Here is a 17,960-nt window from a genome sequence, read left to right as displayed (position 1 = left end):
AAAAAAAGAAAAAAAAAATATATATATATATGTATATATATAAATGTAGTTTTACCATTTGAGCTAAATTCCGATTTTTTTTAACTATTGTTGAAAACCATAATAGTAAAATATTGGATCTTTAAAGTGCGATGTTGATACTTTACCTTAAAATTTTTGATAAACTTAAAAATAAAGAATAAAAGTTTATTTCTTTTTGTAAAGTCTCCTTTGAGCAAAATTATTAAAAATAATTATATTAGAAAGTATTTATATCAATACAATTTTTTATAATCTAACGGTAAAGTCAAATTTTTAAGGAAAGCTAAAATAAATAGTAAAATTTTAGTCTTTGTTTCATTTTCTCACTTATCATTTGAAGATAAATAATTTCATAAAAGTGTCGCAAAAGTTGTAAATTTTGAAACTTTACGAGATAACGATAATGTTTTGCAAATCTCTTTTTCTGATATAATAACAAATTTATATTTGTATTGAAAGAGTAATATAAATTATGGTCAAAAATCTTATCGTGATTTCAAAAATCATATAACATCCTGGATTATTCGAAAACGTGTTAGGTTTTATATAAGTAAATATTTAATGTAGATTTTAGAGTAAAAAATTGCTTCAAACTTTTGAAATATTTATGGGAATAGAATTTACTTCATTAATTATAATTAATTTATTGAAAATCTGCTGTTCTAAAGGATAAATGATCAGTGAAAAAAGTATGATTAAAACTATCAGATGGTTAAATTTACCATATTTCAAACTCACTGGGGGCACCAAAAGCCCGGTAATTTTTTATGAAGCTTTTTGGTATTGAATTTGGTAAAATTAACAATAAAATAGTATGGTTTTGTAACATGTGATAAAAATTAATAAGTGATTTGATAATTTTATAACGACGAACTTACAGCATGGCGCAAAAATCATTTTTTGTGTGGATAAATTACTTTCTAATCTTGTATTTCTTGCAAAATATGTGGTAATAAGAACTACAATTTTGAAAATAAAATTTCTGGCAATCCGTTACCATATGAACCTCAAAAAAATGCCAAATGGATAATTTAGTTATTTTATTTAATCAGTTCGTTATTAACGTATATTTCGTTTTTATTGACCGGAATTAAGGGAGTTTTACTAGAAATGTCATTACTATGCAGTACAGTATTTTTACCAGAATGTTTTTTTCCGTGCAAAATAAAAGAAAAAGAAAACATGATTCCAAAAGAATTTTTACCCAGTGATTAGTTAGTTTTTTTCCACACTTTCGATTAATTCTAATAAAAATAGTTATATTTTAAGTTAAATTATAATAAATAGGAAATTATAATTATTAAATTTCTATTAATGAGTGTTATTATATTTTCATTTGCATAAGTTCTTATTGTAATCAAATTTCTAAAAATTCTTATTATTCCCCTTATTTTATTATTTTATTTTTTATTAAATTCTAAAATTAAAACAATTACAATTATTTATTATATTCACTGTTAAAAAATAATCTTTTCCACTTCAGTGTTTTTGTTAGGATCTTTACCCCCCCCCACACACACATGCAAACACAGCTATGTTTAGGGCAGTATTACTGCAGTATGCTCAGGGAATGGAACGTTCGCCTTCCAATGAGGTGAACCGGGTTCGAATCCCAATGATGGCTGGTCGATACAAATTCCGCCCTCGGTTCACATGGACCACAATACTGGCGTAAAGTATCCTCAGTAGAGAAGACGGATCATGGGTCCCCTTACCATCAGGCTAACCTTGGGAGGTTTTCTTCTCCCTGTAACGTAAATGCGGGTTAGTTCCATGAAAAAGTCCTCCACGAAGGCAAATTTCTCCCATTACTTGATCTGGGAGTTCTCTTGTTTTCTGGATTAGGTTCAAAATTACAAGACTATGAAGTTGAACATCATTAGTCGTAAACCCAAAATTTGGTCGGCTGTTTAACGGCGATTATAAAATAAAATACTTAACTTATAACTAATTTTTTAACACTATTTAAATTATTACTTATGACAGCCTAACAAAATGATAACAACCTGTTTAATATCCCCAGGGGAATTTTACGTATTTAAGCTCAGTAGTTTAGGTTCTGCGATTATGAAACAGTTCGCAAGGACATGTTTTTTTTTTGTATGTTTAGATTATTGACCCTATTTTGAATATACAACATGCATTAAAAATATATCCAATCATGAATCAAAATGTTGAGTTTTAATAAACATACAAATTCAAAACTGTCCCAGGCAAATCAATACTCCATCTGACATCTCATCTTACCTTAGTCTAAGTAAATTTAATTTGTACGGAATAGCAAACAAGATAAAACGTTTTTACAGTAAAATATTAAAGCAACTGTCGAAGTGAGCTGTCGTTTAAATCAACAGAACTTTCATTCTTAAGATTTGTGGATCCTTTTAACTAAAGTCTGTCATTTGATAAGAAAAGTTTTTTAAAACTTTCACAAATAGGTTTTAGAAAGGTAAACGTTAGCAGATATTCTGAAAATTACAATACTCAAAGAAGTACAATACCCACAGTCAAATTAGGATTTGAAACAGACATTAATAATAACAATCCAGGACCTAATGGAACTTGTTTATGAGGCTCTCTGGTGACTGCACATGAAAATCCTAGGAAATCCTGTCATGGGTTTTGGCAAAAGGGGTAAGTAAAAGAGGAGAAACTGAAACAATGATATTTAAACAAATGAGGTATTACTTTTGATGTACTTTTTTACGCTGAATTGAATGAAATGACAGTACGAATAGTTTGGAAGTTATAAGGGTTTTATGTACAAAACATGCTTGTTTGACTGGTGCATTATTACGCATTTGATGTTTGCATTTGTTGAACCTTCAAGATAGTGTCCTAGAAGATGAATATCTTATCCTTAGATCAAAAGTTATTCAGCGTGGTCCGTTTTTCATTTTGCTCACTGTACGTATGACAGTGCCTATTAAGTGGATATTCAAATCAGATTTTGTGTTATTTCTATTTGATAAACCAGATGAATGTTTTTAATTGTATTTATTTCCTTCACTAGAAACAATCGCATCACCCTGGAATTTTCCATGGTTATGTATGGGGTAAAAGCACAAACTGATCTTGATAAAGAAAAGCATAAAATTTATTTAACAACAGTAGCAAGGCAATGAGTCATTAGTATTGTTACAAATTTAAATACATGTGTATAACTTTGCGAATATTCTTTTGTTATAAAGTTAAATATTTTAGACGAACCCTAAATAAACAGTTTTATTAGAAAATTTGCAAGAAATTCGCCTAATTCTAATGTAATTTAGAGAGAATGTAAAGCCTAATGCATCTTTTAATGCAAGAGTCAGTTTGACGATAATTTTGGTGACATGGCGACCATTTTGCTGAGAAAATAAAATTCGAGTTTCGAAGTTATAGGACTAATAATTATGGAGTTATACGAGAATTGTCTGTAAAGATGTCGAAAGTTCCGAGGTTTCATCACCAAGCCTACATAAATAGGAGTGTACCTCGCAATAAAGTGGCTTATCATACAGGAATATCAAATATATAAAAATTTCAATTTTGAATTTTTTGCAGCTTACGTTAATTTTTGTTGATTTTTAAGTTGATTACGTTGCAGCCAAACGAACCCCTGTGCTCGGTACTACGCGTTCAATTTAGCTAAGCTTTCTCTTACATCTGATGTAGAAGATCAATATTCATATCATATATATCTACAGTTGCAACAGTGCAGATATATCACCAACTGAATGGGGGTGTACTTTCGAATTGTTCCAACAACAAAAGAGATAGCTCCAGAAAACCTCTTAACACCTTGTCTTTTTAACTTCTTTAACCTCTTAAGTTTTTGCTTTCTTTTATAAATGATAATTGCTCATATAATTCCTTCTACAGCAGTCCTTCTACAGTCTTCCTGGCAGCAGTCTATTCATCCCATTAACAGTAAAGTTTGTTATAAAAAACATCTTTTACCTTTACAGCTTTGGCATGGTTACAAAACCATGAATTCAAAACTATATGTTTTTTTTAACCATTTACAACTAGCATGGTATCAAAGCCGAAAAACAGATATTTAACTGGACTTTGGAGCTTGGCTTTTTGTTACGTAATGGGCATTGAAGAGTGCAGGACTTAATCTGGCGAGTACAGAACACCGGAAATACGTCATGTGTTGAAAGGAATGAAAACAATATTGTGGTCTTGATCAAATTAATGGTGTATCTGGGACTCAAACCTAGTTCTGTCGGTCCTGAGACTGACAGATTAGATCTCTCGAATATAGTATGTACCCAACTGCAAGGAACAAAGTGGATTTATTAGGTGGGCATAGTTGGTGAGATAAAATGATAAAATTATAGTTGTTTAACCGTATTAGGTAAATTAAGAAGGAAACGGTTTTTCTCACAATTAACAGTTTGAATACCATCTTATACTTGGTTATTAGAGTTTTTTTTAATATGGTGAAATAACAATTAAATAAATTATTATTTTACAATTTTTTCCAAGAAATTTCTAACGGTGTAGTATAAAATAACAAATAAATAAATTGTTATTTAATCATTTTTTTCCAAGACATTTCTAATAGTGTAGTTTAGTTTGGGAGAAAATATTTATTTTATATACTACTGATAATTGGCAAAAAAAAAGACAAAGATTAATTAAGAATCAAAATAATGTTTTCATAATTTTCAGAACTGGAGAACTGGGTAATAATTTTTATTCATTAAACAGAGGAAAAATATTTTATATTTAATGAGTTTTTAAAAAAATAAGCTTCAATTACAATATTTTAAGAAATCGTTATCGAAGCTTATGTCTTTTTCATTGAAGTAATATATTTTTATAAAATAAATTCGCTTATTCTCTTTTTACTCTGCTTTTCGGGAAAAATGTTGTTAAGAAAAATAATTCTGATTCTTTTGAAACTCTGTCGTACTTTTATCTTTCAACACAAGTTTAATGTAAAGTCAATATTAAGTCTGTTTCTTATTGGCATAAAAAACTTGTTCAAAGAATTTATTTGAATAGAAAACGAAAAAGTTTTTGAATTCAGTTTATGATAGGTTTCTACAATCCTTCCCCTTGAGAGAACAGTTTTAATGAGAGAAATGCTGAAGTAAAAATTATTTCTGGTGAAACAGTTTTTGAAGTTCAAACGTACAACAGAAATGCAGAGAGAAATGAAGAATATCTAAAATAAAGGTACCGGCATAATTACATAATGTTAAAACTTATATTAATAAGACTTACATAAGACTTTAAAGTAAAAATAAATATATATGAGTGGACAGCAATTAAACAGCAATTTTTTCGAGAATTATTCTTAACAGATATTTTTACTTTGTAAATAATTCGGATTGTGATGCCATTATAGACATCACATTTTTCTTACGTTTAAAATTTTTTTTAAGCTCAAAAATTTAATTTTTTAAATCATTCTTAATCCTATTATAATTATTGTTTAATATTTATGGCATTTTATAATAAGTAAAAATATAAATACTTTTATTCTCTCCTTAAAAATTAATGAAACGGCTAACTTTTTATTTCAATACAAGTGTATAATTCCTTAATTCAGTGCCCTGCAAATCGAATATCAAAATCTATTTTTACTTTATTTTTTCTTTAAGCAATTTAATTTCTCTTACCACGAAAGTGTTTCTGTTACAGAGTTGCATAATATTCTAACAGTATTTTTAAAGATTAGATGGTAGCCAGATTGTTTACAATTTAATATTAATAACGCTGGGCTATCTTTGTTTTTGGTGATTTTTCTATCGATAATTCGCCAAATTTTGGAAGCCTTCCAATACTCTTAAGTGTCCGCTAGCAACCATGCATTCTCTGGAAATTTGAACTTCTTGGTATAAGGGGTCACTCTGGATATTTGCTCTATGTCAGCGTAGTTCGATAGTTGAAATTGTTAAAAAATTTTCATCTAAAAATGTGTGTATATATATACACAGTCCACTCACATTAATGTGACCACCTGTGAAAAGCCAGAATAACCACCTTTGGCAGAGCGGACCGCTTCGAAACGTGCAGGAAGAGAGTTGGGATATATATATANCTGGGAAATATATTAGATATTTTCTGAGGAGTATATTAGGCTCTTTTTTGATATATATATATATATATATATATATATATATATTATGAATATCAGTTATTTACAAGTAAGTAAATTCAAAAGCGTTAAAAAGTGTTTTTAAAAAAAAATTATAGTTATTGAAAGGTTATTTGTTCGTTATTTTTAATTGTTCGTTATTTGTACTTTATTTTTGGTTTATTGTTCGTTATTTTTTCGTACATTTAAACTCAACATTAATTTTTTTATAGGAAATATTTGAAAACCATCTTCAAAGCTTACTTTCGCGAAAAGTTATTTTTTTGCAATGATTAAAAGGTTTGCATGAAAAACAAACGTTTAAAATTTTGAAAACTACTTTGAAAAAGTAATATATATGGAAATTTTCAAAATTCCTATAAATGGTGAAATTCTAATAAATCTATTCAAATTTCTATAATAGTGCAATTGTATTCAGAACATAATATTTGGAATTATTTTCTAATTTAGAATATTATTTTTAATAAAATAAGGCTTGTTCAGACCTTTTTATTAATTATATTTTGTGCGTCGATATTTTATGCTTTGAATTATATGTAACTATTAAAAACGATGTCGGCAAACTTTGTATATACGTCCAAAAATATATATATAGGCAAAACAAATGAATGATTTATAATTTCAAAAGTTTATTTCGAAATAAATTGAATTGTAAGTTAAGCAAGTAAAACAAAACGAAAAAATAAAATCAAATGGAAACTTACCTTCATCTGGATATGTGTGGTTATAAAACCGAAGCAAGCATTCCAACTCTTCAACAGACGCTGACGAATAATTCGTGAGAAGCTCGTATTCTGGAAAGCTATGAGTTTCGTTTACTTTCCATTGAAATGTATCCATTTTTAAGAACTATACAGTTACAGTTACATCATTCGCTTTTCAATATTATTTAATATCTTTTTACTGAGATTCATCCAGAGTTTACAAAAATAAGCGCCATTGAAGAAAGAGATTATTGCATGACTGCTGAATGAAGATAATAAATATTTTTTGGAGCAATCCTTCTTAGTCCAGGGCTACATTTCTCAAAAAAGGAATTTTCCAAGCGACGAAAAATTGATTCTTTTAAAGATACCATGGAGCATTTACGAAAAATTGTGGAATACTTTTCGACTTCTCTCGACTCGTAGCAGCCATTTCGATGGCATAAAAGACTTCTCATTCGAAATCGTACTCTGTTTGAAGAAGATAAAAAAGTGGAAAAATTCTTCTTTTCTGTGTAATTTTATTTATTTACTGATAAGAATTCATCTGCAATTCTAGACGCGTTCTTTTAGTATTTTTTGACGCCATAATGTAAACGAGTCAGAATTTAAGATTTGTTTAAATACTTATCGTTTTCTTTTTTGGTTTTGGCATTACATCACTTTTATAGTTATTGTTATTCTAAACTTTTATGACCATTAAGAGAAACATAGAGACATTTTTAAAATATTAATAAGACATTTTTTTTTAAAAGATATATTTTCAATAGAAGATTCAGACAAAAACTTTCAGTCTGTTGGTTTTAGTCTTAATCTACACGCATTCATTACAAGAGTTCATATATGTTCATATAAGTTTTCTTTTTCACTGATCAAATGCTTATTTGTCTTCCAGTTTATAAAATAGTTTTTAGCATTTGAGACTTCTATGGCCCTACATACTTCTCAAGGTTTTTATTTCTCATGCAGATTTTATTCTTCATAGTGTTTTTAAAATATTTGTCCTTACTTTTAAAATTTTCACATGCTCAACACATGACATTGCATTAACTTATCAATTTTTGTTTCATTTAATCATTTACATGAGCAACTTCATGAACGCTTAGGATTATTATAATAATGGCTTATCATCCTTTATTTCCCTCAAACTTAAGAAATAAAAAAAAGCTATCAATTACATTAGCCTAACATTAACCTAAGAAATCGATGAGATGATGCTTTGGTATATATGATCTTTGTTAAAAGGACAAAATTAAAAAGAAAACGTCTTTTCTGAACTTCTTCTGACTCTTCTATTAGATACTTTGATTAAAAGTATCTTCACTTTTCAATGATAGTTTTGTATGAATCTGAAAGAGAAAAGAAAACTTTAATGAAACAAATAAATTTTTATTATATTAAAACGCAAACATATTTGTTACTTAATTTTTTTAATGAAATTGAATTGTCATCTATTTACCAACAATTTTTACCGTTCAACTTTAACTAAAGATTTTCCATTTAACATTAATCTAATTGTCGCATGTACTTAAATTCATCCTCTTTTGCTTTCTTGTTAATTTTTTGCAGTGTAGTGTATTTACTTTTTAAACAATTACGCTTTCAAAATTATATATTTTTCAATTAGAGCAATGTAAATGCCAAGATATCATTATTTAATTTGTACTGGTAATGGAGTTCTGATGATCTCATTCTGAAGAACATCATGCTAACTGATCTCAAGGAGTATGCTATTTTAATGCATAAATAGGGTGTCTGAAAAATAAGGAAACAGTCAAGTACCTCAAAAAATATGATTCGGTTGAAAAATTAAACAAAAAATTTCACAGGTAAACTATTTTAAGGAGATACACCTAATAATATCCTACTCCGAAAAAATTAATCCTAGTTAGAACTTGAAGTGTATATTGGTACACAGATGGCACGGTATTGACGAAAAAAATTAGGGCACCGAGCGAAAGAAAAAGAAGATCGAAACACCATGAATAACTTTTTATCTTATTTCCGTATTTTCAAGTAGTTGGCATCGATTTTAATGGTTCGTCGGAGGGACCTCATATATGCTAATGGGTTAGCGCAGACGATATTTTAAATAAACGATTTTTTTTAATTTCGACTAATTTTGTTCCAATGGTTTCCATAAAAAATTGCATTCCTTAAAATGGCGTAAGAACTTGCGAATGCCTAACAATTCAAAAATATTTTGATTGTTTTTAACGAAAATAATAAACAATTATTGATAATAATTTTTTGCATTGAATTATCGTTGAATAAACGAATTTTATAATTGCATGTAAAAAAAAATTCAATCTGCTTTAACATTTTTCGACTTATAGTGAAATATTCAAAAAGTAAAATTAACACTAAGAGGTCATAACTTTGGATCGCTTTCCTGACCAAACTATTGGGACCATGTTTCCTAGTTCACAACTATCCACTGTGTTTTAAAGGTGAGAAATCCAAATTCTTGAAAGAAAGAAAAAGATAAATTCATTCAGATAAAGTATACGCTTCTGTGTCTGATTTCGTTAATTTAAAACAGTGTTTCCCAAACTTATGGCCTTTGTGTACCCTTTCTAAATGTTTCGTAACGTCATGCACCACTAATAAAATTAATGTATTTTTTTAAAAATATGTTTATTTTTGCAATAACATATTGTGCAAAAGTTAAAAATCACAACTGGTTGTTGACACCACTAATTATCAACTGTTAACTCAGCAAAAAATAGCCTATGGAAAAATACGTAATCGTAAATTTTCATGACTAGCTTTGTTTTTAAATAAAATTTTTTGAAATTTTCATTTCTTGCAAGATATTTCACATAAGACCACGTACCCCCTCTAAACTGTTCCCGTAACCCTGGGGGTACGCGTACCACACTTTGGGAAACACTGCTTTAAAATATCGTCTGCTGAACAATTTGACATCACTCAAGACAACCATTAAGTGCTAGTACATGAAAATCTGACCATTAGATCAGAAGTAATTCAGGATGCTTCGTTATTTTGTGTACAACACATTATTTAAAATGGAGCTATCTAAAAAAATACTCAAAAATACTTATGATGCTTGATATCTTAAAAAAAAACTATTTCAGGAAAGCTTTCTACTCCTTGAGGCTAAGATGATACCTAAAAAATGAGAATCGAGTCAGATATCATTCAGTATATTCTTTGATAATACGTGCATTTCATTAGGTTTTTGATTCACTGAGTCTTTATTGAGATATTTGATTGCTTCCATACTTTTCGGATATTCTGTGCAAGTAGGTTGTTACGGTTGGAGCGATTTTCGAAGAATGTGCAATTAATCGAGAGGTAAAAATTAGTTATGATGAGCCATGAAAAAAATAAGTATAACAATTTTTATCCGACATTATTTTAATACATAAATAACATAAGCCAAAAAAAGCAAAAATAGAAAAATGTAACTAAAACTAAATGTCAACATAATATTAATAACAGCAACTGTGCAAGTGTTTAAAGTCTTTCTATTTTTTAAAATTCAGTACACCATAAAAAAAATCCGGAAAAAATGCAAAGTATACATTTGCATTTTGCATGAAAAAATGCATTTTGATGCATCATCCGTAAAATCCATTTTGATCATACAATAATATACTATAATTAATACATTAATATTTATTTACTTAGAATGATTCGTGATTTTGCCGTAACTATAACTGTAAAAATTTACTTTATATCAGATTTCTCGTTCGGTAACATGTTACGGTAAGAAAGTATTTTACAAAAAAAAGTACCGACTCTCTGATACTTCTTATAGTAGTTTGATCCGTAATTTTTTACAGTTTACAAGCAATAGTTTTCGTAATTATATTCTGGCTTTCTTAGCATTCGAGAAAACCGATTCCGTCTCTGTATAACTATTACTTCGTATTGGCGTATGAAATGAAAGACACATTTTATTTCCTGCTTGTTAAACTAAACAGGAGGACCCTTTCTAATGAATTGCAGTTACAATCACTTGAATTTATCATCTGTCTTTCTCATTTGAGATTTCGCTATTCGAAGGAATGTCAAACTTAGGAAAGTTTTCCAAATGCTTGTCAAGATGTACATGTAGACTTTCACTTTGTATATCCTCTCTAATGACAAATTTGTACCAGGAGTAGTAGTTTGAAGAGATATGGAAACCGGGACTGAAAGTTTTGTTTTAGAGGAAACATAAAATTAGATGCATTTTTAGATACTTTTAAGAACGGAGTAAAATAAATTTTTAATTTTAGATAAAATAAGTATTTTTTACTTTTTCGTCTTATGAAATATGTAATTTTATTATATTAACAAAATGCGAAATTTTAAAATAATCTTATAGACACAATTTTTAGCAAAGTTTGCAACATAGTTTTTAACAGTCGATTTCTCGAGATACATAAGACTAATATCTGTATGGAATTCGTGTAACAATAAATGCTTAGACGATATTGAATATGCCAATGATTTAAGAACAATATTTAACAAAAATTAACGAAATAATGATTAAATTCCAAAGGATAAATTTTTTGTGATCTGCGTCGTTTATTAAAATTTAAATAATAATCTCTCTCTTTATTTAGCACCATAAAATAAATTTAAAAGATAATAAGAAGTTATAAGGAAGTGAAAGATTTAAACTGTTTTTTTAATAAGTTTTTCAAAAACACAATTTTAAGCAAGATTTTATTTTAGTAGTATAGTCCTTTTATCGTAGCACTTCCTTAAAAAAAGTTTAAAAAAGCCGGGGCGGCAGATTAAAAATAGATGCTGCATATTAAATATAATAATACAATTAATATAAAATTTCATAACAATGTTTAAAAATATTTTTGAAAAAGGCGAAATACTTAACCGTTATCATTTCAATAGAGAAATCAAATATTGGATGATTTTAATACTGCATATCTTGGTTTTATTAACTAGAATTATAAATTTTTCTTTTTATTACCAGAAATGTCATTACCAAACGCTTCGGTAATTTTCCAGAATTTTTTCTTCGTGTACATTTTTTTTCCAATATACTTAATTCAAGATGTCTTTTAAACAAACATAATTATTTGTCAGAAAATTAATAAATTATAAAAGAAATTTATCTAATCACCCTACCATTGAAAAAAATCATTTCAGTTTTAATTATCACTATTTGTTTAAGGAACGTTGTTCAGAGACATTGTTTTAAGAACATATTATTCTAAAACTTCTTTTTTGTTCTTTCCTTAATTTTCCATTAAGAAGAGGATAACATCATAAGTTTTTCTAGAAAAACTAGAGCCGTAATTAAATTTGTGGTGAACAGGCAATCCCTCGGGGTACAAAACGTGAATAATTAGGCAGAATAATTTCGTATATTTTGTAGCAATTATGTTATATTATTTTATCTAATAGAATAACTAAAAAAAAACTAAGTATGTGCTGTTTACTTGAAACTTTGTTATCCTATTAAAAGATAAATGTTTCAAAGTATTAAGCTCAGTATTTGTAGTTTGACAAGAACTTGCAAAAATAACACTAAAGATGAGCGTCGTACCTTGGATGATTATTTTTTAAGCAAATTAAGCAATTGCGTTTTAAATAATGCAAATTTAAATATTTCGTGCTTTTAATAAGAAAGTTAGTTAATAATATTTTTAGAAGCATTTATTTTTTATTTTAAAATATTTTTAGCTTACATTACATTAAAAGGAATTTAAAATATGCATTTAAATCTTCAAATGCTTTTCTTTAAAAAAAAAACGAACTTCGTTTTTACCCTTGCAAAAGACATACTTTTATTTACAGAAACTAAACTGTACAAATAAATACTCGAATATCATGAAATTCACACGTTTTTGCCATTTGCTGGTATACGTCCCAAGTGTACATTTTGTCAAAGTGACGAAGTAACTACTGCTACTTCCTTAATGAAATGGATTTCGTCAAAAGTAAAGAAATCTTACGTCTTTCTGTTTTTTTTTAAAAAAAAGAATAAAAAGAACGGTTGGTATTGTTGATCCTTTTTTCATGGGCATCATACAGGTGGATCAGCGTCGCCCCAACAACGCAAGACGGATAGTTGGAACCGAGAGATTAACTACTTCCATGCCCGAAGCGAGATTCGCACCCGGGACCTTCTCGGTATGAGGCTAACCCCTGTACAGCCCGGTCGGCTTATATCATCATTCTATAGTTTTCATCCAAACTTCGTTTTAGTTTCGTCATTCCAGATAACTATCTCCCACAATTCACTGCGATAAGGTTCCAAGTTAAGGAAACATATTTAAGAGTTTGCGCTTTCTCCCAAATCACGTGATTTCGTGACGAGTGATTCTCTAAATTAACGCAATACAGCTCAAGAATTTCAGAATCGTCAAAATTTAGTTTTATATTTAAATGCAATGACTTAAATTGCATTTGAGCAAAACAGGCTGACTGTTTTCAGATGCAATTAAGTTAATTAAACGACCCGTAAGAAATGACTAGAACAGCAGAAATAAGTTCGTTAAAACAATGCCGAACACTTTCAACATACACGTGTAAGAATGTAAAATAAATACTATTAAATATTACATATCAAACGAATATAACTTAAACATTTCATTTTATGAAAAATTACGAAAAAGCAAAGCTGAAAAAATTAAATTCTAAATAAATCATTCTAGTAATGTTAAGAAAATCGCAAATTTATAGTTGTATCTCGTGACTCGGTCTTTCTTGACAAATAGAAAGCAATGCAATAGAATTTCAATGAGGGAGACAATTTAATTTCTCTGGCGAGATGCCAGTGAGATGAAATGAAACATCCGCCAAACCTTTACAACTGAGAACACTTAATATTATAAATTCATTTGACCCTACAGATTCGCTTTTAGCGGGGGTTGCAAATTAAATATTTTCCAGTGAACCTTGTTAATAGAATTTAAATTACACGGATAAATCTAATTCGTGTGAAAATTAATCATTCTAATAATTGAAGATTCAAGCGCAGTTTTAGAATTTATTTCTCGTAAGGATTGCAGAAAATGATATTGCAATTTAAATATGAACATCTATCAACTTTAAATAAGTACAAAAAATCAATAAGCAATTCAAATTTACTTGAAATTCGTCCAATTATTTTGAATAGTTGATATTTTGCCTGAATATATATATTTTTTTACATTTGTTTGATCTCAGCGATAAATGATTTAATAACATTACAAAATCGAATATGATATGTACTTATTACTAAAGTGTGAGTGCATATATATTACAAAATATAAAAGTGAGTACATTTTTATTACTGAATTTCAAAACATTAAAGGATTTCCCACCTTTTTGGTATAATTATTGGTTATGTAATTGATAATGATGTTTCTTAGATACGAATAATAGTCAAATAAATCGGTAGATAAATTCCAAATATTTGAATTAATAATTGGCTTAAACACATTTTAAAAAAAAGGACACAAGTTCGATTGATTCGGAATAAAAATAAAGTAGAGTGGCTAAGAATAGATGAGATTTAGAGTCATATGGGGATTCCTCAGAAAAAATTGTTACAAAATATTTTTAAATTTTTTTAGAATATGAAAAAAAAAATAAAAATGACGAGTAACTTCTAAAAAGCATATAGTCTGTCGAAAGAAAGAGAATAATGCAATCACCTTCCGTCATTATACAAGGAAGAAAAAAATTCTGGTAAAATTACTGTACTGTACTGTATGGTAAAGATATTTCTTTAAAAGGAAAAAAAAACGTAATTTTGCTAACTAAGACCAAGATATAAGAATATTTGATCCATTTATTTGTTAGTTTTTCCATTCACATGGTTTTACAGAAATTCTGGTTCTCACAAGTATAGTTCCTTTTGTCATACATTTAGCAAGAAATGCAAAACTGAAAAGTAAATTTAACCGAGTAATATGATGAAATAACCACATTTTGCCATATTTAATGAACTTTACCATGCATTATAAAACTATATTTTATTGTTTATTTTATCAAAATCATTACCAATGTACCTCAGTAAAAATTAACGAGCCTTATGGTGTTCGCATAAAGCCAGAAACACGATAAATTTTACCATATTCTGGTAGTTTAGACCATACACTTTTCCCAGGGCATAAATAATGCTTTGCTTCGCTTTATTTAATTCTACAATCATCCTTCTAATCTCGACTTTGCTTTCACTTTAAATACTCTTATACTAACTGGTTAATTAGCTTTACATAGTTTACTATAGATATTTATTACCTCCTTTTTTATCTATGTATGGTGGCGAAGCTAGCATTGCCTTATTCTGATGCTATCAATCGTGTTAATTTTTAATTTGCACAGCAATTTTATTTCTTTAATCTATTTATAACTTTAATTTGTTGCTTTTTCACAATAACTGGAATAATTTTCTTACCAAACATACGTTTTATAACAAGTATAAGTAATTTACCCATTTGTTTTTTGTTTTCAATGTAGAAGCGGATTTGAACTAGAAAAGGTAACATTAATTTTTATTATTTTACTTCAATTTGAAACATGACTTCAAAAATACAAACAAAATGGTTATCCTACCAATAACTTATGTATAAACTTAAATCTGTTTGACAAAACCAAAATTTATGCAAGAAAATTTGTCAACCACAAAACTTTGCTATGACAAAAACTATTATGCGATAAAAATAAATCCTACATGTTGCTTTGTAATGAAAAAAAAATTAATTTTTTACGATAGAAAAAAACAAGATGAAAGGCTAAAAACGGTCTATTGGCCAAGAGTTTTAAACTGAGAATGACATTCCTTGATGTCATTGCTTTGTTAGTCGTTCCTCTTGACATTTTTTAAAAAAAAAAATAAATTTATCAAGTGTTTTCATTCATTTCAATTTGTATAAAATTTGTATGCTTTATAGTTGGTTATTTTTTCTACTTCTATGTTTTTTTTCTTCCTTTTTTTGAGAGAGGGGGTAAGATTTTCGAGACTATTTTTGCTGTTTCAAAAAAAAAAAAAAAAATAAAAAAATAAAAAAATAACCCAAAATAATTTTTTTTTGTTTTTTTTTTTAAAAAACAGATTTACAAAAAAATTAAGAAATTAGAATATATATATAATCTAAGTTAAGTGTGCCTCATTTATTACTCCATAAGTCTCTAAAAGAAACGTTTGATTTAACATGAGATAGTTATATTAAAGCTTTCTGTGAAAATTAATTTTAGAAGACAAAATAGCGTAAACTTAAATTTAGAAGAATAATTCATATCACTTAAAACAAAATTTTTTTTGGAAGAGTTCTATAAATTTTTCAGCATTTTCGTAACAAATAAATCTTGAATAAAAGCAATTCTACTCGATTGCGGTTCATAAATAAAGAAATACGAAATCGGAAAATTATATTGAGATTAGAATATCTTTTCGAAAACCCTTTTGGAACTATTATTTAAAATTAAATCTTTTACTCTATGATGCTTTGAACTAGAAAAAAAAGTATTTTGTCAGTATTTTACTTCAAGAAAGTTTGTACAGTGATATATTGCTTCGAGTTTTGACGTTTTAAAGGAAATACCGAAGACAGGCACATGTTTCTTTCATTCCGAAGCACTAAATCTAGTGAATATCCAAAAGATCGATGATTTATCCTCATTTTTCTAAATGAAATATAGAAAAACTTTGAAACTGATAAAATACTTCCTGAAAAAAAAAGTTTTTTTTGTGAAGCTTTTGCGAGTTAAAACTATTGCGTTTTTGATTAAAATAGTTTTTTATTTGTACAAGAAGACGGACCAAAAATATTTTTGCGGTTTTTAATTTTATTTTGGTAAATACACTTAGCAATAATGTATAGAAAAAACAATTGGAATACATCAAAATTTACCACGTTTCTGGCTCTATGAGAACACCAAAAAGCTCGAGTTTTTACCGAAGCGCTTTGGTAATGGTTTTGATAAACTAAAGAGTAAAGTATGGTTTTATAATATAAGAAAAAATTTGGTAAACGTGGTAAAATTTGATAATTTTATCATGATACTTTATAGCATGGTATAAATTACGGTAGAATTTACTTTTTAGTTTCGTATTTTTTACTAAATCTGGGTAATAAGAATAATAATTTTGAAAGCCGGAATTTCCGGTAAACCGTTACTACGGCGAAGAAAAATTTCCAAAAGAATGGTTTAGAAACAATTTACTTATGGTTCTATTAACCATAATTAAGTATTTTTTCTTTATTAAAAATTACATTGCAGTACGGTAATTTTGCTAATCTTTTTCTGGTAGAGTGTGCTTTGTTTTCCTTTTTATTATTGAAAGATGTTTTAATAGTGGATTTTTTGCGAGCTTTTTCATGCGAACTTTAAAAATTTTGATTGTATTATTTTAATTTTTGTATGTTCTTTTTTATTATTTTTTTCAGGTTGTTTAAATAAATAAGTTAATGGCGATAGTTGCAGGGATTTTGCTTTGGTTCGTGTGGTGGCTGGCAGTGGCTATGTGGTGTTGACCTGGAATTTTTGGACCTGGAATTCTGAAAATAAGGATCTTATTGGGTTCTGAGATTTTTTCTTCCTCCCAGGCCTCCTATGTCCACGATATATTTGTGTTGCTTTAATTTTGATTACATTAAATTAAAATTCAACATTTAAAAAAACAAAAATTTGAATATTAAAATACAAAATTTGAGCGAAATCGGTCGAATAGTTCCTGCAAAACCGATATTTGAAAAAGTCATATTTTTTAAATTCCATTTCTCAGAAACTATTACTGTTACACTATAACTAGCGACCAACTTCCCTTAAATTGTGTTTTTTTTTGTCAATTAAAACTATCTTCTTTAAAAGGATGTAAAAAAAGGATGTAAAAACTTTTTCGATTATTATTAATCAATATAATAAAAATGATAAATATTTGCTAAAAGTCAAATTTTTCGTAGAATTACCTTTAGATAAACGAAATTTATAATTATTTTAAAAAGTTTTTTTAATTCCCCTTAAAAGTTCTTGAGATATAGAGAAATACGCAAAAATTAAAATTAACATTAACACAAAAAATGAAATTAACATTTGCTCAATTGCTTTTTTACAGGGCACTCAAATACGAATTTCTGATCCCCAATGCTTATTTCTATTCTTTTCTGATAAGATTTTAAAAAAATACATAGATCAATAATATTTCTTGAAGAAACCCACGTGTATCA

General features: G+C 27.9%; 1 protein-coding gene across 2 annotated transcripts in view; it reads right to left on the bottom strand.

Annotated features, from left to right (window-relative positions):
• LOC107438883 (diuretic hormone receptor) overlaps nt 1-17,960 on the bottom strand; it is a 226,453-nt gene that overhangs the window by 170,460 nt on the left and 38,033 nt on the right. For both annotated transcript variants that reach the window (XM_043039187.2, XM_043039188.2), the window contains exon 2: nt 6,823-8,171. In XM_043039187.2, coding sequence (XP_042895121.1) covers nt 6,823-6,958 — 136 coding nt within the window. In that variant the 5' untranslated portion in view covers nt 6,959-8,171. The remainder of the gene's footprint in view (nt 1-6,822; nt 8,172-17,960) is intronic.

Source organism: Parasteatoda tepidariorum, chromosome 5, assembly GCF_043381705.1.
Source record: "Parasteatoda tepidariorum isolate YZ-2023 chromosome 5, CAS_Ptep_4.0, whole genome shotgun sequence".
NCBI lineage: Eukaryota > Metazoa > Arthropoda > Arachnida > Araneae > Theridiidae > Parasteatoda > Parasteatoda tepidariorum.
Note: the sequence above shows the minus strand (reverse complement) of the source record. Positions and strands in the feature narration are given on the sequence as shown.